Source organism: Xenia sp. Carnegie-2017, unplaced genomic scaffold (genome assembly GCF_021976095.1).
Source record: "Xenia sp. Carnegie-2017 unplaced genomic scaffold, XeniaSp_v1 HiC_scaffold_20, whole genome shotgun sequence".
NCBI lineage: Eukaryota > Metazoa > Cnidaria > Anthozoa > Malacalcyonacea > Xeniidae > Xenia > Xenia sp. Carnegie-2017.
This window is the reverse complement of record NW_025813483.1, coordinates 1813419-1834853: the sequence shown is the minus strand read 5'-3', so window position 1 is coordinate 1834853 and position 21435 is coordinate 1813419. Positions and strand designations below refer to the sequence as shown.

The 21435-nt window shown below is 37.1% G+C and overlaps 2 protein-coding genes and 3 long non-coding RNA genes across 14 annotated transcripts in view; 4 read left to right on the top strand and 1 right to left on the bottom strand.

Annotated features, from left to right (window-relative positions):
* The window catches only part of LOC124442031 (pre-mRNA-processing factor 17-like), a 98826-nt gene that overhangs the window by 53218 nt on the left and 24173 nt on the right, over window positions 1-21435 (top strand). For 7 of the 9 annotated variants that reach the window (XR_006947068.1, XR_006947067.1, XR_006947069.1 and 4 more), the window contains 2 exons: window positions 20717-20807; window positions 20962-21041. Coding sequence is in view for 4 of the 9 variants with exons in the window: in XM_046992531.1 (XP_046848487.1) it covers window positions 20717-20807; window positions 20962-21041 (171 nt within the window). In the remaining 5 variants the exon portion in view is untranslated. Of the gene's footprint in view, window positions 1-18219; window positions 18242-18337; window positions 18428-18538; window positions 18617-18749; window positions 18870-19118; window positions 19211-19449; window positions 19500-19588; window positions 19686-20716; window positions 20808-20961; window positions 21042-21435 lie in introns of those variants that run through there. The other 2 variants (XM_046992533.1, XM_046992532.1) reach the window with 2 other exon arrangements.
* Window positions 601-4814, bottom strand: LOC124442124. The gene is made up of 2 exons (XR_006947139.1): window positions 4693-4814; window positions 601-807 (listed from the first exon to the last, which is right to left on the bottom strand). It is a non-coding gene; the product is annotated as an uncharacterized LOC124442124 (long non-coding RNA).
* Window positions 15159-15588, top strand: LOC124442090. The gene is made up of 2 exons (XR_006947107.1): window positions 15159-15266; window positions 15347-15588. It is a non-coding gene; the product is annotated as an uncharacterized LOC124442090 (long non-coding RNA).
* LOC124442097 lies at window positions 15667-17102 on the top strand. The gene is made up of 5 exons (XR_006947113.1): window positions 15667-15808; window positions 16003-16105; window positions 16198-16217; window positions 16711-16792; window positions 16941-17102. It is a non-coding gene; the product is annotated as an uncharacterized LOC124442097 (long non-coding RNA).
* LOC124442081 lies at window positions 17357-18137 on the top strand. 2 transcript variants are annotated; one of them, XR_006947097.1, is made up of 4 exons: window positions 17357-17418; window positions 17612-17726; window positions 17853-17932; window positions 18065-18137. XR_006947097.1 is itself a non-coding variant. In XM_046992624.1 (3 exons), the coding sequence occupies exons 1-3, from the start codon at window positions 17535-17537 to the stop codon at window positions 18131-18133; spliced, it is 330 nt and encodes a 109-aa protein (XP_046848580.1). In that variant the 5' UTR covers window positions 17531-17534; the 3' UTR covers window positions 18134-18137. The 2 variants fall into 2 exon arrangements, 1 of the variants encoding a protein (XP_046848580.1); XM_046992624.1 differs by lacking the exon at window positions 17357-17418 and having other exon boundaries at window positions 17531-17726; window positions 18076-18137.

Genomic DNA, 21435 nt, shown 5'->3' with positions numbered 1-21435 from the left:
AATGCTATGGCAATGTCCTGCTTTTTCTTCTTGAGGTTATTTATAACTTTTACTTTACATTGCCTTTATAGTTTGAACATTAAAAAAGTATTATTGTATCAATCATTAAATAAATATTTCCTCCAAAGTAAAAAAGAACAAACATTGTCACGACAATTAAGGTGTTAGTCCCCAAATCAAGTATGATTGAATCAAATAACAATAACTGCATGTCCATTTCAAACAACTACAATTCACATAAATAGAAAGTATATTTTGTAAATTATATGAATGAATAGAAATCAATATAGAAAAGACTGTATTCATACTTATATAGCAAAGCAAATCTTGTGAGCTTTTCAGCATTTCAAAAAGGGATGTTACATGATCATGGTTGCTGTAAGATCAGTATTTACTCTCATTATACAAGAAAATGACCCAACAACATTCATTTTAAGGAACTTCACAACTTCTGAATAGCTAGATATTGCAAACTAAACTCATAAATATACTTTGATAGTTCCATACAAGTTTCTTATTAAAAACTGTTTCAGTAAATAAATGACAGTTGAAAACTTGAAAATACAAATGTTTGAATATTGTCAATAATATATTTATACCTTTTATAAACATACAACTGTTGTTATTTGAACCTTTGTTAAAAGAAATCTACAATACAACTGTTTCTAATCAGTTTTAGTATAAAGAAGACATACCTAAAATGAAAAGAGAAATTGATTTTCTTCTTCATTGAAAATGAGCTACAAATTCATTTCCTCTTCTTCTATCTCCTTGTACGTTTTCTCAAAGACAGGAGTATTTTAACTTCTAGAAAATAAAAGATAAATAGAAGTCCAAATCCTTCAGTTTCAATATCTTTAGTTTGTTTATAACCAAATGAAGATTGTTGTATATTATTGCAGTACATGTTAAGGTCCAAATGCTTTTGTTTTAATTTCTATCGCTCTGAACTGAAAGTACAACTGTCTTTTGTCCTTTTTGTCTTATCTCGTGAAACGTTTCTCAAATACGGAAGACTTTTAGCTGTTGGCGATTAAAAGAACAAATGCTTCACTTTCAAGTTCTATCGCTTGTTATAAACTTTATTGTGTTGGTTTTTCGTGTTTTTCCTATCACAGCAAATTACAACGTGATTGCTTTCTCGCAATATTAACATGTTCAGGTCGAAATGTTTTTGTTTTAATTTTCATCGCTCGTTCATAAAAATCTTTTGCTTTTTCGTACTCTCCCATATTATTGTAAACCGAACCCAGATTGTTGTACATTGTCGCAATATTAACATGGTCAGGTCCAAATGTTTTTGTTTCAATTTCTATCGCTCGTTCAAAAAAATCTTTTGCTTTTTCGTACTCTCCCATTTCACAGTAAACCAAACCCAGATTGTTGTACGTTGTCGCAATATTAACATGGTCAGGTCCAAATACTTTCGTTTCAATTTTCATCACTCGTTCAAATAAACTTTTTGATTTTTCGTACTCTCCCATTTTACTGTAAACCAAACCCAGATTGTTGTACGTTTTCGCAATATTAACATGGTCAGGTCCAAATGCTTTCGTTTGAATTTCTATCGCTCGTTCATAAGAATCTTTTGCTTTTTCGTACTCTCCCATTTTAATGTAAACCAAACCCAGATTGTTGTACGTTGTCGCAATATTAACATGGTCAGGTCCAAATGTTTTTGTTTGAATTTTCATCGCTCGTTCATAAAAATCTTTTGCTTTTTCGTACTCTCCCATATCATTGTAAACCAAACCTAGTTTGCTGTACGTTGTCGCAATATTAACATGGTCAGGTCCAAATGCTATTGTCTGAATTTTCATCGCTCGTTCATAAAAATCTTTTGCTTTTTCGTACTCTCCCATTTTACTGTAAACCAAACCCAGATTGTTGTACGTTTTCGCAATATTAACATGGTCAGGTCCAAATGCTTTGTCTGAATTTTCATCGCTCGTTCACAAAAACTTTTTGCTTTTTCGTACTCTCCCATTTGACTGTAAACCGAACCCAGATTGCTGTACGTTGCCGCAATATTAACATGGTCAGGTCCAAATGCTTTTGTTTTAATTTCTATCGCTCGTTCAAAAAAATCTTTTGCTTTTTCGTACTCTCCCATTTTACTGTAAACCAAACCCAGAGTGTTGTACGTTTTCGCAATATTAACATGGTCAGGTCCAAATGCTTTGTTTGAATTTCATCGCTCGTTCATAAAAACTTTTGCTTTTCGTACTCTCCCATTTACTGTAAACCGAACCCAGATTGTTGTACGTTGTCGCAATATTAACATGGTCAGGTCCAAATGCTTTTGTTTTAATTTCTATCGCTCGTTCAAAAAATCTTTTGCTTTTCGTACTCTCCCATTTTACTGTAAACCAAACCCAGATTGTTGTACGTTTTCGCAATATTAACATGGTCAGGTCCAAATGCTATTGTCTGAATTTTCATCGCTCGTTCACAAAAACTTTTTGCTTTTTCGTACTCTCCCATTTGACTGTAAACTGAACCCAGATTGTTGTACGTTGTCGCAATATTAACATGGTCAGGTCCAAATGCTTTTGTTTTAATTTCTATCGCTCGTTCAAAAAAATCTTTTGCTTTTTCGTACTCTCCCATATTATAGTAAACCAAACCCAGATTGTTGTACGTTGTCGCAATATCAACATGGTCAGGTCCTAATGTTTTTGTTTTAATTTTTATCGCTCGTTCATAAAAATCTTTTGCTTTTTCGTACTCTCCCATATTATCGTAAACCAAACCTAGATTGTTGTACGTTGTCGCAATATCAACATGGTCAGGTCCAAATGTTTTCGTGTCAATTTCTATCGCTCGTTCATAAAAATACTTAGCATTTTCATATTCTCCATTCTTCCAAAGCAACACACCCAGCTCGTTGTACGAATATGAAACATCAATATGATCAACACCTAACACTTTAGTTTGAATTTCTGTTATTTTATAAAGTACTTTAGTTGCAAGTTTATAGTTGCAAAATCTTTTCAAAACATCTACAAAATATTTGGCAAATTTCCACTTTCTTTCATCAAGTTTTTGTTTTCTAATGAAAAAAAACAATGATTTTACATCGATCAACTTATTTAAGAAATGTTGAAATGATGAATTTGTTATGAATTTATTTAAATGTGGAATTATTTTGATTTCATCTTCTCTGTCTTCAAAATAATTTAGTGCCCAAGCAACTTGACAGGCAAGATCAGCTGCAGACTTTGTAGAATTATTTTCGTTTTGTTTACAGCCAAAGGTCTGCGATGAATAATTTATGATGGCTTCGTGTACAACGCTGTGCAGGCGGATGTCGTTGTTTTCCGTTTGAAGGAATAAAGAACAATGCTTTAATTGAAGACAGACATCTTCTGCAGATTTTTGTGGATCAATGCTTTTAATAAATGTTATTATAACATCTTGTGGTAAGGGATCGGAAGATATTATAGAGAAAAGTTTAAAAACATGTTTCAACAAGATTGATTCTTCAGCATTTTTTTGTACTGCTAACATAACAGTTTTCATTCCTAAGTAAGATGTATTTATTTTTTGAAAATTGCCATGCATGTTCTGTCGCTCTCCTTCATTCAACTTATAAAAATATTGCTCCCACGTGAATGTCGGATTTACACTTTTTACACTACCTACGTAGGAAGCAGAATTTGCCAGAAACAACGGTTGACGATCTAATTTGTCTGATACATTCTTTAAAAATTTTTCATCTTCATTATGAATATCAGAAAAGACAGATAGAAGTTGTCGACATTCTTCATTGTTCATACCATGACTAACTGAAATGTGTTTATTTAAATTTCCATCTGGTGGTATGGCATCTGTATTTTGGACAGTTACTATAATTTGTCCATTTTTCCAGCTATGATCATCAACTTGAGGTAATAATGGATAGATTTTATGAAGTTCAACCACGTTATCTACAACAATCCACCATGTTTGCCAAGATTTCAGTTGTTGTGTCAGCAATAATTGAAAATCTTTAATTTTTTCTTCCCTGCTTTTTGCTTCTTTCAGAATATTTTCAATGACAATTTTATCATTTTTTAATCGTTGATAAAGTTCAACATAAGTTTTCAAAAGAGAGTCGATATCTTTTCCGTCGAGTGTCATTACAAATGTCGTATTCTTTTCCCAGTCAACCGACTTAAACATTTCTTCACAAATTTGTCTAGCTAATTGAGATTTACCACTGCCAGGATTACCAGAAATATAGTAATATGTTAGTTCATTATTGTTAGTACTGCGCAAGTTATTGAGATCTGCTGTGATTTGATTAAGTAACTCTGTACGTTTAACCACATCGTGATTTGCTTTGCAAGGAAGTACTTGAAAAGATGTATAAATATTACGTTGACTTTTTATTGTATTAATTTCTGTCAGTAGAAATCCTAGATCTTGAAAAGAGGTTTCAACATGAGAAACCATTTTGTAAAATTCGGTATCAGATACTTTTTCATCTTTATTATGAGCGATTTTGTTTCTTACATCACGAAGTTTGTCCACAGCAGCTCTAACTTTATCATTAATCTTTGTTCCAATTGTGTGGGTAAAGATAATTGCTTTACATATTGTCGTGCAATCCCACTTACTGGTGTCACCATCTTTAAGTTTTGACAAAGTTTGTCTATCACAAAATTTTTTCTCTGATATTTCAATATTGAACAACTTCTGACCACTAACGTTTGTATTTTCCCATTCTCCGAGGGATTGTTTGTAATGAGTGTTCCATTCTTGGATAAAAAGATCAACAAGTTTCTCTGTAACATCTTTACGTATTTTATGCAGGTAGAAGTAATTAATTTCTTCTCTTGACTGCATCTAAGGGTCATAAAATTATTAATATCAACATAAATTGGTTCTTTAATTAGAGTTTATAGACAACTAAAATTGTTGAAGATCAAACATAGCTACGTAATGTTACAGTTTTACTTGTACGTGTAAATGAAATTCGAGGATGGCAGCTGAAAACAACGCAATTGGACATTTTAGTTTTCCCGCATTTAGGCATTTGGCTACATTTTGGTAGGGGCGTCGCCAGGATTTTGCGAGGGGGGAGGGCACAAAATTTGTACCACGTCAGTCGCTAGCGAAATGGCCCTAAAAATTGCTTTTGAATTGGGAAATTTTTGAAATATTTATCAGAACATGAATAGTTTCAACTTTTTAACTTCTCAATTTAAACTTGGCGGATTTGTACATTCTTCGTGTTATAACGTTACGTAGATTGATTATTGATTTTAATGAAATGTTTTCATATTATAATACTCCCAGAATTGTAGTATTTTCATGAGCCTTACTCTTAGTCATTGCTATATTTGTATTTTTGTGTGTACGAGTTTGAGTCTACGAGTATACTTGTCCACGATCTCATACAAGTTCTATGATATGGTGTAATGTGGTTCATGACATGCTTCACAATAATAATTGTTCTTCCTTGCCCACTAAATTATTTTAGAATTATTGTTTTGTTTTTCTTCATTTTTAAGAAATTAAAATCTTCACCACTCGGCTAACAACCCAGAAAGGGTAAATACAACGCAAATTAGTCTGCAGAGCTAATAGAATACTTCCTTTTACAGTAAAGTTTCGTGAATTCGTAAGAGCTACATTAATGCCATGTGCTTCTTTTTCAACTTCGAATGATGCATATGAAAACTCTTATCTAAAATTCAAATGGGGAGCACTTGGGGGGCACAGTAAATTTTTAGATGGCACATGTCCCCTATCCAGGCCCCACTTTAGCGACGCCACTGCATGTTGGAATGAAAATGGAGGTACTGAGTTATATTATCATTTAGGAAGGTGTTCAACAATTTGTCTAACTGACACCCAAAGTTCTCTAACTGACTCACGCTTTTGCAGACTTGGTCTAATGTCTGGACGACAGAAGTTTGTCTCTTGTGATTCGAGAGGCGAAAGACAATGGACGAAGAGCTTTAGCAATCCTCAGACATCACTATCAAGGCAGAGGAAAACCTTGCGTCATCGCTCTTTACACGGAATTCACTTCGCTGAAGAAAAGTGACGACGAGACTGTAACAGATTATATATTGCGAGCGGAACGATCGGCAACAGCCTTAAGAGAAGCCGAGGAGATAATAAGTGATGCACTACTCATTGCAATGGTTTTAAAGGGTCTACCAAGCACGTACGACATCTTTGCTACCGTAACAGTTCAAAGGGAAAGACAAATGACATTTAAGGAATTTAAGAACTCGTTACGAAGTCATGAAGTAAATATCAAACCATTGTCACCAAAAACTGAGGTGGGTGACAACGTTGAGTATGTGAAACCAAAATTTGACAGAAATTGCTTCAAATGTGGAAGAAAGGGGCACAAAAGCTCACAATGCCGAGTGAAGGGGAACAAATGGTGCTCCATATGCAAGACCAAGATCCACGATACGAAAGATTGCCGAAAGATGAAAGAAATGTCCAAGTCAGCTAAAGACGGCAGCGCTGTGCCAGTGAATAGCAACACTTCTTTTTATTCGTGTCAAAGGATGAAGAAGAGAACGCTGAAGCAGACGTGAAGGATAAGGATCAAGGGAATTCAACTCTACTGGTGGACACAGGAGCTACAAGCCACATCATTAACGATAAGTCAAAATTTATAGATTTTGATAGTAAATTTGATAGTAAATTTGATAGTAAAGCGCATGTTATTGAATTAGCAGATGGCAGTAAAGCCAACGTAGTAGTCGGTAAAGGTACTGCTAAATTAGTTGAATTAGTTGACTTGCATGGAAATGCGCAGGATGTCTTATTAATGCCTTATATGTTCCATCTTACGATCAAAATATATTTTTTGGGTAGTGGCTAGACTTAGCTTGGAGCCGGTCTAGAATGGAGCCGTAAGGCGCCTCCTTCCCTCCACTAGCCTTGGGCGCGCACCTTAGGCAAGTGCTAGTACACCCTTTGCTTCCCTTGCCAGGGTCACCGCTGGAAGGATGAGCTAATAGAGTGCTAACACTGGCGGTTTTGATAGTCCAATCGGCTTCAGTTTCGGCAGAATGCAACGAGCTTCTCTGTGGTCACCGGCCAGGGCGGAAGGGCTCCACGACGAGCTCAACGGCCATCATGTCCTCGTGCCTCCGAGGTAAGTTTTTGAGCCTGAGGCTAGGACAAGGACAGTCTGATGTAAAACCTACGACCCGTGGATCTCGCTGTCACCGTCCCAGCTCGCTAGGCCATGACAGACCAAGCAGCCCTTTTTAGGGACAGCACTGCTCGCTCTACAAGGAGAGGGGCCTGGAAAAGACGGCCTAACCAAAGCTCGTCTCTCATCCCCCCAGTTGGCTTGCGGTGGCCAACGAGCATCTTTACTAGCGGTCGAACAACAACAAAGAAAGGAAGATATGCACCCCCCGCTATGGGTGCAAAAGCACTGAAACTGGCATGTTGGAAAATCAGAACCATGCTTGAAAAGCTGACAGCAACAGACCTGAACGTCGCTCTGCTTTGATTGCACGTGAACTGTCCAGGCTAGATGTCGACATTGCTGCCCTCAGCGAAGTTCGATTCCCCGAAGAAGGTAGCCTTCAGGAGCATGGCGCCGGATATAACCTCTTCTGGTCAGGAAAACCTGCAACAGAAAGGCATCTCGCAGGCGTTGGCTTCATGGTTAGAACCTCCATCACTTCCAAGTTGGAAAACCTGCCAACTGGTCATTCTGACGGCATCATGCCCATGCGCCTCTCTTTGAAGAACAAAAAGTATGCCACGCTCTTCAGTGTGTATGCCCCAACTCTTTAAGCTGTGCCTGCAGAAAAAGACAAGTTCTACTCAGAGCTCCACAGAGTTCTTCGAAGCACCTCCGTAGACGATAAGGTGATAATCCTTGGCGACTTCAACGCCAGAGTGGGACAAGACGCTGTTGCCTGGAAAGGAGTGCTTGGCAGACATGGCGTTGGTAACTGCAACGACAACGGGCGCTTGCTGCTGGATTTTAGCAGCAACTTGTCGTCACCAACAACATCTTCCAACAAAAGGACAGTCTGAAAACAACCTGGATGCATCCTCGGTCCAAACACTGGCACCTTATTGACTACGTTCTAGTGTGCCAACGAGACCTCCAAGACGTCTTACACACCAGAGTGATGCCCAGCGCAGAATGTCACACTGACCATCGCCTCGTGCGCTGCAAACTCAGACTTCACTTCAAACCTAAATCAAGAAAGGGAGGGCCCTAAAGAAAATGTTCAAGCTCAGTAGGCTACAATCAGCTGTAGTGAGAGCTGACTTCCAGACGTGCTTGCAGTTCAAGCTTGAAAACGACGGCTGCCCAGAAGATCACTCACCTGATTTACTTTGGCTTCATTTGAAAAGAGCCATACTGCAGACATCAGAAGAAGTCCTGGGGTTCACCACTAAAAAGAAGAAAGACTGGTTTGACGAACACAACAAGGAGATCCTGGAATTGCTGGCTAAGAAGAGATTGGTCCACCAGGCTCACCTGGCTCAGCCGTCCTGTCCCGTGAGGAAAGCTGCCTTCCGTTACACTTGCAGCAACCTCCAGCGTAAACGTCGAGAGATTAAGAACGAGTGGTGGATCAACCTTGCAGAACGAACTCAGCAATGCGCAGACGCTGGTGACTACAGAGGCTTCTACGAAGCCCTTAAGGCAGTGTACGGCCCTACGCACCACGCCCAGAGTCCTTGGCACAGTGCGGACGGTGAGGCGCTCCTCACAGACAGGGCGTCTATCCTGAGTCGCTGGTCCGAGCACTTCTACGCCCTCTTCAGCGCTGATTGAGTCGTTCAGGACTCAGCAATTCTCTGCATCCCTCAGCTCCCAGTTATAGTGGAATTGGACAAACCACCCTCTATGAAAGAACTCACAGTAGCCATAGAGAAGATTAAGAGTGGCAAGGCAGCGGGAGTTGATGGCATCCCACCAGAGATCTGGAAAGGTGGAGGCCCAGCGTTACACAGAAAGCTCCACTAACTCCTCGTCTGTTGTTGGGAACAAGGAAAGCTTCCAAGAGACCTCCGTGATGCAGTCATCGTTACCTTGTACAAAAACAAGGGGGAAAAGTCAGTCTGCTCCAACTACAGGGGGATCACTCTGCTTTCGATCGCACAAAAAATCCTTGCTCGTGTGCTCCTGAACAGGCTAATACCTACCATCGCAGAAGACCACCTCCCATAAAACCAGTGTGGCTTCAGAGCAAACAGGGGTACCACAGACATGGTCTTCGTCCTCAGGCAACTCCAAGAGAAGTGCCGGGAACAGAACAAAGGACTCTATGTAACGTTTGTGGACCTGACGAAGGCCTTCGACACAGTGAGCAGGAAGGGACTTTGGCTCATTATGGAGCGCCTTGGCTGCCCCCCAAAGTTCCTCAGTACGATCATCGAGCTGCATGAAGACCAGAGCGGCCAAGTCAGGTTGAACAGCACCCTCTCAAAACCCTTCCCCATCGTCAACGGCGTGAAACAGGGTTGTGTCTTGGCTCCAACTCTGTTCAGCATCTTCTTCAGCATGATGCTTAGGCAAGCCACAGATCACTATCGCCTTGACGGCAGCCTGTTCAGCCTCAGGAGGCTGCAAGCCCATACAAAGACCCATGAGCAGATGATCCGAGACCTCCTCTTTGCCGACGACGCTGCCCTTGTTGCCCATACCGAAAGAGCCCTGCAGCGTCTCACGTCCTGTTTTGCAGAGGCTGCCCAGCTCTTCGGACTCGAGGTAAGCTTGAAAAAGACGGAAGTCCTCAATCAGCCTGCACCTCGGGTAGAGTACCGCCCTCCTCACATTACCATCGGCGAGACTGAGCTGAAAAGCGTTCACCAGTTCACCTACCTGGGGTGTGTTATCACATCAGATGCGAAGATCGACAGGGAGGTCGACAACAGACTGGCCAAGGCAAGCAGCGCTTTTGGCAGACTGTATAACAGAGTGTGGAACAACAATTCTTTGAAGAAGGGCACCAAGCTCCGCGTATACAGAGCCGTCGTACTCACCACCCTCTTGTACGGCTCTGAGTCGAACTTTCCACTGGACACCGTGACAGAGAGGCACCGAAGAAACGCTACAAAGACTCTCTGAAGAAATCCCTCGGAGCCTGCCATATGGACCACCGCCAGTGGTCTATTCTTGCTGCTGACCGTGATGCCTGGCGTCGTACTGTCCACCAGGCTGTCTCTTCCTTTAATGACCCTCGTACAGAGAGCTTGAGGAAGAAACGCCGCGGGAGGAAGAACCGGGAAGCTTTAGCAGCCGTACCTGACGTGACCTTTGACTGTAGCCGCTGCGGCCGAACCTGTTCGTCTCGCATCGGACTTGTCAGCCACGAGCGTGCCAGTAGTCGACGTGGACAGCCCCCTTCATAAAATCTTCGTTCGCGAAGCCAAGCCAAGATATGTTCCATCTTACGATCAAAATATATTCTTAGTAAATGCTACCGTAGAAAAGGGGGCAAAATTCAAATTAGATAAAAACGATAAGCATGTACAGTGCCCTGATGGCACAACGTTTGGAATAAGACAAAAAGGCAAACTTTACTATATAAATAGCATATCATCTTCGAATAAAAATGCAAGTTCTCTTTACGAGTAGCACAAGGTTCTAGGTCATTGCAACTACAAGGATCTTAGGAAACTAGAGAAGGTGGTTAAGGGGATGAAAATCACAGACTTGAGGAAGTTGAGTGTGAGGTTTGTACGCAAGGTAAAATGTGTCAGACGAAAAGTAAGCTGGAAGTTAAAAAAGCGAGAGGTCCTCTTGAGTTTATTCACACAGATCTTAAAGGTCCTCTTGATCCGGAAGAAAGAGAAGAGTTTAGATATGCATTGTCGTTTGTGGATGATTATTCAGGATTGAATATGGTCTATTTTCTTAAGCATAAAAGCGATACACCACAAGCATTAAAACAGTTTTTAGCAGATGTTGCACCTTACGGAAATGTGAAGCGCATAAGAAGTGATAACGGCACTGAATTTACAAGCGAGAAATTCAAATCGATTCTTAGGGAAAACAAAATTAGGCATGAAACTAGTGCACCATATTCGCCACACCAGAACGACACAGTTAAGAGATCGTGGTTAACTTTATTTAACATGGCTAGGTGTCTATTGCTAGAGGCGGAACTACAAAAATCCATGTGGACATATGCCGTCATGGCATCTGCTTATATTAGGAATCGTTGTTTTAATTCGAGGTTGAACAAAACTCTGTTCGAAGCGTTTACAGGCTCAAAACCAGACTTTAGCAAAATGCACGTTTTTGGTTGTGTTTGTTATGGTTATTCACAAAATTCAAAAAAGTTAGACCCTAGAAGTAAACAAGGGATTTTCGTAAGGTGTGATAAAAATAGTCCAGCATATGTACTATACTACCCTGACATTAACAAGGTAGAGCGTGTAAGATGCGTTAAGTTCTTCAGGGAGGGTAGCAGGGATCTGCCAGAACTAGATGATGAAGAACTTGCACCTCAGATAGCAAAATTGCAAGAAAGAAACCCCAAAACAACTAACGAAGACATTAGTGCTCCAGAGACATCTAGAGAATCAAGATACCCCACTAGGATAAGAAGTAAGCCTAAATATCTTGACAGGTATGTGACAGAAGAAGTTTCAGGAGAGGATACTGCCTCATATACCGTAGATTATTGCAATAGAGTATCCAACATCCCAACGACATATTCCCAAGCAATAAGCTCCAATGAAAAATAAAAATGGCAAAAAGCCATGAATGATGAAATGAAAGCGTTAATTTACAATGATACGTTTGAACTCGTTCCACCCCCAACAAACAGAGATATAGTGGGGGGAGAATGGATATACACCGTAAAAGTAGGGCAACATTTCGTAAAATAGTAGCGAGAGACTTTCCGAGCGGAAATCGAATTCGTGTAATAAAAAGTAATGCCCAACATAAAGTTTTGATTAGAGATTTGATAGAAGTAGACCAAAAAATTGTAAAATTGAATTTATTGTAACGTTTCGTCTTTACTCAAGAGTCAAGACATCTTGAAACAAATAATAAATAGGATGTTAAGACAAGACATTATATTTAAAAAAAGGTGTTAAATTACTACTAAAGAAGGCGGTGTCAAATGGATTATATGATAAGGAAGTTAGGAAGTAAAATAAAGAGAAATTAAAAGAGGTTAAGTGGAATGGAGCTTACTTGCACGTTAAGTGAAGGCTTGTATTTATTGATTAGAAGGCTTTCATAAATGGAGAGTTCATAAGAATCGTTAGAAGAGGAGATTATTTTAAAGTCGTCTAAGTTGGGGGTGTGTCCAGTTGCGTTAATGTGAGCAAAGATGCTTGATAACGCTGGGTGGGAAACTTGGTTGCCTGTAAGGGGGGATATTCCCAAGTGATCCGAAAATCTGGTGTGTAGATGACGTGTGGTTTGACCCACATAAGAGGCGTTGCAGCTTCGACACTTGAATAAATAGACTACACCAGATCACAGAGGTTTGGGAATTTTGTCCTTAAAGCGGAATAGAGAAGAGATACGTTGGGAAGGGCGGAAAACAAATTTAATAGATATATGTGGGAAAGCTGCAGCACAAAGGGTATTGATTTGTGTACGAATTTGAAAGGAGTGTATGCCGGTGAAAGGAAGACAAAAATAGATGGGCATTTTGTGAGCAGTCAAGACAGGTGGTTTGGAGGTGTTGTTAAGGAAGCGACGTGTGATTTGGTCAATTATACGTGAAGGAAAACCGTTTTGGTGATGACTTTCTGGTAAATTCGAGTTGTGTATGAAATTTCGTAAGTAGAACAAAGGTTGAAGATGCGGTGACCACACATGCGTGACCACACGTCATCTACACACCAGATTTTCGAGCACTTGGGAATATCCCCTTACAGGCAACCAAGTTTCCCACCCTGCGTTATCAAGCATCTTTGCTCACATTAACGCAACTGAAACACCCCAACTTAGACGACTTTAAAATAATCTCCTCTTCTAACGATTCTTGAACTCTCCATTCATGAGCCTTCTAATCAATAAACACAAGCCTTTACTTAACGTGCAAGGATAATCCCATTCCACTTAACTCTTTTAATTCTCTTTATTTTACTTCCTAACTTCCTTATCATATAATCCATTTGACACCGCCTCCTTTAATAGTAATTTAACACCTTTTTGTAAATATAATATCTTGTCTTAACATCCTATTTATTATTTGTCTGAAGATGTCTTGAGTAAAGACGAAACGTTACAATAAATTCAATTTTACAATATTTTTGGTCTATTTCTATGGCTCTAATCAAAACTTTATGTTGGGCATTAATTTTTATTACACGATTTCGTAAAAGCACTATTAATGTATTATATACGACAAGTTTTTAAAATAGACATGTTTGACATTCATGATGCCATTCAGTATGAGTGAAATAATAATGATACAGGTTTATATAAAGTAATATGATAATAATCTAATAATAAAGGAAATAAGATAATTATGTAGCGTCCGAGCGTAATATAAATCTACAATTTACTTAATAATACGCCGGACGCCCCTACACCTATGTTATCCTATTACAAAATTATGTATCATAATACTTTTGGTATAAACCTTGATCATTTATTATTCACTCTACCAGATGGCATCATGAGATGTCGAAAAATGTCTATTTTAAAAACTTGTCGTATATTAAATCGCATAGTAGCAACAAGTGCTTTACGAAATTATCCATGAATATCTATTTCCTCTACTACCTCGTGACCATGCACATGATGTGTATCGATGTAGAACATTACTATTATATAGTAGAAATTTATTTCTTTTTATTATTATATAAAGATATAAGAAAGTTAACATGTTAATTTTCCAAACTTGATTCGAGCTAGTTCCAAATCTCACCAAAATCAACAAATTTATCTTTATAAAACATTTACCTTACTTGTATTAAAATTCGCGCAGTACTAGAATTCGCGCAGCGCTGAGTGCGCGAATTTTAGTACTGCGCGAAATATAATCCACGCGAAAAGCTTTGTAGTGTAATATGAGACATTCATTGTTGGTTATGCAAATCAGTTGTTTTATTAACGCATATACATATTGACATATGCTTATAGTTGTCCTGGTAACATTAAAAATCAAAAATGTCTTCATTTTCATCCTGTACAATTTCAGTCGGGATATTCTCAGGTTCTACGTAGTATTCCGTCACGAATGCCTGCATTTTGCTGTATATCCTAAAACTTGCATTGTTCTGCATGACTGTTAGGGTAATAGGAATCTACAAGCCTCCTTGTGGTAATGGGGATGACGAAGTTTGATGTCACACACATGCTCTATATTGCCCCATATTCAAAAAGAACTTGCAAAATCGGGAAATCTCTCGAGGCAAATGTCCGACCAGTGACAATGGTTAATCTTGCCTCTGGATTATGGTAAACAGACCAATAGCATATTTGATTTTGTAAACAGACCAATAGCACATTTGAACTGTAGCTAAACTTTGTTTGACTTATAAAGTATATTGTTAGGCAATATCATTTATTACATTTTTAGTTCCGTTGGGACAGTGAACTCACGCTTTATTTTAGCCATTTTGAGGCCACAATCTTTTTATGAATATTGAGGTATTTCTTAATAAAGAAAGCTCAATATAAATGCGTTAATATTAATAGTTCTTTTGAACAAACCAAAAGAACGAGTACATAAAACTACTTGCGCGAATTTAAAGCTGCGCGAATAATTGTCAACAAAGTGCCGAAATTAAATCGCGAATCGAATTTAGCAAAATCTTACGAAATGAACAATTTTAATACAAGTAAACATTTACGTACATAACGCGGAAGTAGAATATTTTACAGAAAAACAAAATAATCGATAAATGGACATGAAACATTAAATCACAAAATCAAAATACAATATAACAACGAAAGGTAAAGTTTAAAATCAACATACCTTCACATTCAGAAAGATTACAAGACACAACCAACTACATGATATCTCAGGTGCGGCGTTCTAGTCGATTCTGTGGAATAATTTAAATGATTGACGTTTCCGGTCACGTGAGATATATTACCTACCCTAGGAAAAAGGCTCCTACAATATACCGGAAGAAAAACCCTTTCGTTTTACCAACCAAACAAATCACCCATTCGTCTTATGAGACGTGGCTAAAAGCCGGTAAAGTACGGGTACAAAACGTCGGCAGGTAGTCGTGGAGATACATACGTTGTACTTTGGTCGTTTAACTTATGTTATTGTGTCATTGGTAATATCGATAATATTTTCTGATTTGTGATTTTCTTGCTGGTAATTTTAAAAGATGCCAAGGTACACCAAATAACGGCCTTATAGCTGTTAGACTTTTCAACATTTATTTTCATTTTATAGATTTTATGATAATTTTGTAGGAGCAATAAAAGGTTTAAAGCAACTGTAGCTGTCACATATCATGATGAGGATGGCCATGTTGAGAGAGGAGGTGGATTTGTCAGAATTGGTTACTGAGGATCATAGAGGAAGCTGTTCTTTTAACAGTCCTGATAATTGTGGTGCATTGGAAGGCCATGAACTGGGAATGGAACAAGATAACAGTGATCTTGAAAGTGATGTTCACCATGATTGTGAAGAATCATCTTCTTATTACCAGAAAGTTGAAAGAAAACAAAAGCATGGGAAAATTTGCGACATTCAATTATAAAGAATACATTTCAGTTTGCTGGCAAAATTGGAGCAATCTGAAGTGTATTCATTGTGATAATGAAGCAAAGTTTAGGTGCAGCGATTGTGGTCCAATGGCAAAGTATTGTGAGAACTGTATGTTAAAGATGCACACAACCGTAAATATTTGTCATCATGTTGAAATATTTAAGGTAACCTTTATGAGCTAGATATTATAAAAGTGTTTACAGTTAACTCTCTCAACACTTGCAACAAAAAATGCAAAAATAAAATGAGAGTTTACATTGTGAAACATGCTATGAAGCACTAATCTAATATTTTTTATGAATGCAAGAAAGGGGATTGATTACAACTAATTTCTACGAGGTTATTCATTGCTTTGTAGGATGGCATGTTTTGGCCATATAAACTCATGAACATGCTGGTGTATGATTGTTCATGCCAAACAGCTCGTCACAAAAGAAGTGTTTCTGTTGTTGATGTTAAAGGTATGTTATATGTAAAATGTGCTGCAAAAGTTTTCTCATTTTAGCTGGGATGGCTCAACACAATTATAATTTTGGATCTTTTCAATTTTTAGGCACCTTTTGTACTGTTGAGGTACACTTTTGCTCATGCTCTCAGAGTTTGTTCAACTTCTGCAATTTGGCCTTTGGGGTGGAACACCTACAAAACCAAGAATTGCATTTGCAATTGAGTTTTGAATTGATTCATTCTGTGCAGATGGAATGCCAGGCATCAATAAAAGCATTTGTCAGTCATTTGAAGAGTTTAATCATAACCACATATTCTCTTCTTATGCAACACCAAAATGTATCCTGTCATTATAGATGCTTTTGAAGAATATAGGTAACTGCATGTAGGTCACTGATTTATTGCACTGCTGTACTACGTATGAATTGCTGGGAAAGTTGCAGTCAATTTTATAGCCTAAGAATCTCATCTTAAGAGATGTATTTAATTGGAGGAAATCAAAATGCTAAAGTTTATGATGGAAAGGATTTTCCTCAAGTATTACTGTCTTGCACTGTATTTTGTTTATGTCATTTGTTTAAGAGTGCATAATTGCTTTCTTTGTGTCATTGTTTTTCAGAATTTACAGACATAAACTAAACATGTTGAGCTGTGTTATTCCTGAGCTTGATGAAGGAAATATCTGTCCTACTTGTCCCAAAGTGAGTATATTCGTATTACTTGTTTAACAATGACAATTTAGTAAAAAGAACATTAGCAATGCTATCTCAAACACCTTTTTGACTGCATCATTTGCATCATTGAACTCAAATACATTGCATGATTTTATCCTTCACCATTTTATTGAAGACTGATGGTGTGATCTTTGAGTCTCTTGATGCTCTATTTATTGGATGAAGGAAAAAGCTGGGCAGAGTCTTGGAAAACCTCTATTTGGACAGCTGATGTTCTATGATCAGACACATGTTGATCAATTTGTTGCCAATTATACCACACCTACATCAAACAAGGTCAATGTAGCTTTAATATACTTTGTTATTCTAATGAAAATTCAGGCATGGAAGTTACAGTGCTTTGAATATATTTGATTTTTTACATTCTCTACCACATAGTTTTATTTTCAATAAATTTGTGCCATGGGCTTTAGGAAATAAAGCTCTTGTATACTTTTGTTTGTTACATATTGATACTTATAGGTGTCATGGTTTTCTTGCTGGGAATGCTGTTGATCAATGAATCGCTAGAGCTCTTGATGAAACAGCAATCTTTGGGCAAGGCTGTCGACATGAGTTTCCTAAAAATTCTTAAATTTGAAACATGGAGAGAGGTCTGTTACACACATTTTTCTCTATTTTACCTAAATGTTCTTGGTTTGAAAGAGGTGGTTAGGATGCATGCATTTGATGGTGTAAATTTATTTTTTCAGTTGGTTTGCTACTTTCAATGCTTTGTGCAAGTGCTGAAGCTTTTTGCATACATGTGGTTGCATTATTTAAAAAAATATTCTACATATTTTATAGATTGAGCTATGCAGTTTATGTTCTCCAAGCATTAGAGAAAGATAATGTTGATAATCCTGCACTCAAAATAAACATATTGTATGATGTTGCATGTATGTTGATGAAACATTTACAGGTAATGTTCAATTGACAATAGTTGCTTTGTTGCCTGTTTCCTTTGTCAATAACTTTCCCTCAACACTTTTTTTCTTTGAAAAGGTAGTCTTTCACATGTTTTTCTCTATTTTGTTTTTTACAAAAGAATTTGGAGGATCCGATTGTTGATATTTTCAATTTTCAATTCCAATTTTTCACTGCTATGGTCATGTTGGACGATGCCAAGTTAGTTGTTATTGTTTTTATTTTTCATACGTATTAACAGATGGTGATACCTATGCTATCATAACTAATGGTATTGTAGATGATAAAATGATAAAAATTCTATAATTGTTTACTAAATCTTTCTTGTAAAAGGTTAAATTTAGTCCCCGTCGTAAAGAAGGATTTGGCCTAACTGACGGTGAGATGTTGGAGAGATTGTGAGCTTACATTCAAATTTAGCAGAATGACTAAAGAAATGCGTCCAAGTCACAGAGTTGATGTACTCAGTGATGCTCTTTACATTATGGAAAGAAACGAAGATTAATTTAGGTATAGCTAGTTTTCTTTCTTTGTTTGAACATATACATAGCTAACATGTCATCATATTATGTAATAGCAGGTATGAATTAAATTTTGTTTTTTGAGGCAATTTGCTGATGGCAAGGATGAAGCGAGCTGTTGACGTGGAAGAAACTGCAAAATCAGATATTGAAAAGTTATGCAGGTGCTTTCCGTGTGAGTATATGTTTGTATTTGCTGTGTGATTATATTTGACTCCGATTTTGGATATGAACTATTTACGACTCACATGAAAGCAGTAAATTTTCTTTTTTTCATTATCTAAAGCTCACAGCATTTCAATAGATGATATTCGTGAGTGGATGAAGGACGAATCGACTTTTTTTGGTCGTGAAGTTGAGACTGGTTAGTAATTGAGAAACAATGGCTTGTAGCTAAGGAACAGATTTGACACATAATTATTGATGCTCATTATGTGGAAATGTTTTACCACAGAAAACTTTTTTACAAATATACGTAAATCTTGAACAACTTACAGAAGAAGAAGATTGGAAATGCAAGTACGTTATATACCTGGACTTGTACGCTGATCTTTACCATCGATGGAATGGTTGCACTGATCCAAGTGAACTGACTGTTCCATTTAATCAGATGAAAAGTATGTTCGAAAAGTTCAACATGTTTCTAGAGATATTAAAGTCTTAAACAGTGTGAATTTAGAAAAATGAAGTGGGAAAATTTTGAAGCTATGAATGTACGTCGTAACATTGTGAATAATAAGTTGGAATATCGAATAAAAATTATTTCTTGTTTTTATACGTACGTACAAGTAGAGATGTATATGCAACTTGCAGGTGCTTGTCTGACCGTGCCTTATATTTGTAATGATTTGGTATTTACTGTTTAGAATTGACGAGCAGTTGAAGATCATGGAAAGGAAAACTCAATTTCTGCACGCTGGCAAAATACTGACTCAGAGTACGAAAATGCATAGGCTTGGTAATGTTTTATGTTTATATCAATTGTTATCCATAAAGATTTGTTGGGATGTTAAAGAAAGCAAAGGATAGCAAGGGATTGATTGTGTTTGAAGCTACAAAACAGTGGGGGGAGATAAGAGGAAGAGAGAGGATAGGAGAGATCCTGGTGTGATTGATGGGTACAAGGGTACGATTACTACAATAATAATAGCTTTTGAAAGGTTGTCCTACTATCTCTTATTCTCTGTTATCCTATAGGACCATGGAGTAAGTTTGTTGATGAAGAAACTATTGCTAAACCATCTGAGGTATTTCAATTACCCAAATAAAGAGTTTTATAAAGATATTTTTCAAATCAAACAATTATTTTTCTAGCATTTTACCTTGGTGAATACAGGAAGAGTCAACAATACTTGAGGAGTATGAATTATCGAAAAAAAGCAAATCAAAGAAAGATGATATGAAACCTTCAGAAGAGAAATCCACATTACACAGTTTAGTTAAAATTTTCATACTTTCTTGTAGTTTCCTAAACTTTACCAAATGTAATTATTTTTCAGTTGAAGATGCATATGATTATCAAGGAAGATCATATCTTCACATTCCACAAGATCTTGGCATTAATCTCAAGTCAGATACTCCTCCAGAACTATGTTTTCTACCAAAGCAACATATTCATACGTGGTATGTAAACAATTCTCCATTTAGTTCATTTATTCAAAATCAAAAAATGGAAGTTAAAATACCAGAAATGACGTTAAACATGCTATTGAATTTTAGTTGTTCTTGTATTTGTTTGTTTTCTGTTACTTTACTGTAAAACAAAAACGGAAGAAATAGGAAAGTTTACTTACCAAAAAATAATTAGAAACGCCATGGAACGTCTGACTTAGAGTCATCAATATGCTTTAAATTTTGTAGATTTTAAGGAAAACACGTAATAATTGAATTAAGTTCGAAGACAGTTTATGATATAATTCTTGATGGTATTGATGAAGTTCAATTATACATTACAGTATTCATTAGAGAAAGCGTCTCATCCAAATATAAACTTAAAATATGAGCGTTTTTTTAATACGATGCTTCTGTTTAATTCAAGATGTTTAGGTGATCATTTGATATGTTTATAAAATCATATTTATCAGTGTATTATTTATTATAAAGTAATGATTTGTTCTAGTACTACGTACGTATGTTTGTAGATATTGTATTGGACTTCCTAAGCACTTGTTTCAAGAAACACGGCTAACTTGACATTTATTTATCATTTGACTCTGAAGAGGACTACTGCTAAGGTTGTCGAAACGTCAGTCAACATCAACACCAACAGTCCTTCACAGGACTCTACTAACCTCGACAAAAACGTAACGATACTTCCTGATGCAAATATTCACTTTATACAGCTCTTTTTAATAACATTTAAGTATTTGTTTTCCTAAAGTTCATCCTTCTACTGTCGTGATAAGAGAAAGCATTGGAGATATTCTTACTTATGTATTATTGTATTATTTTATCTTTCTCTTAGGTCTGGTCACACTAAAGGTGTTTCTGCAATAGGATTCTTTCCGAAATCTGCTCATCTTCTCCTGTCGTGTAGCATGGATTGTAAAATTAAGGTAAAAAGTCATTTTCTCTCTCTTACATGTCGTTGTTCATTTTGAGTTTGGTTGTACATCGTTGAATGTTCCTCCAACATTACTGGAGGTGAGAATTTTTAATAAATTACCATCACGACAAGCAATACATTTGAAACAATACATTTCCTTTCAGAAACTGCAAGATGATATTCATGTAAGCGCCAACGGCTCTGTTTTTGTAAAATCTAACATAAGACGAGAAATTTTACCCAGGGAATGTGGGATATTTCACATTCATTTGGTTACAGGTCACATTTTTATTGATTCAAAAAATTGTTGAAAAAATAACATTTGCATTTTGTTGTATATTTTGTAAGACTTTTTTGTCATTCGATGTACATAGCGTTTCTTCTTTGTCATTCGATGTACATAGCGTTCCTTCTTTGTCATTCAATGTACATAACGTTCCTTCTTTGTCATTCGATGTACATAGCGTTCCTTCTTTGTCATTCAATGTACATAGCGTTCCTTCTTTGTCATTCGATGTACATAGTGTTCCTTCTTTGTCATTCGATGTACATAGCATTCCTTCTTTGTCATTCAATGTACATAGCGTTCCTTCTTAAGTCTTTACTGTCCTAAATGGGTCTTGATATCTTTGGCTATT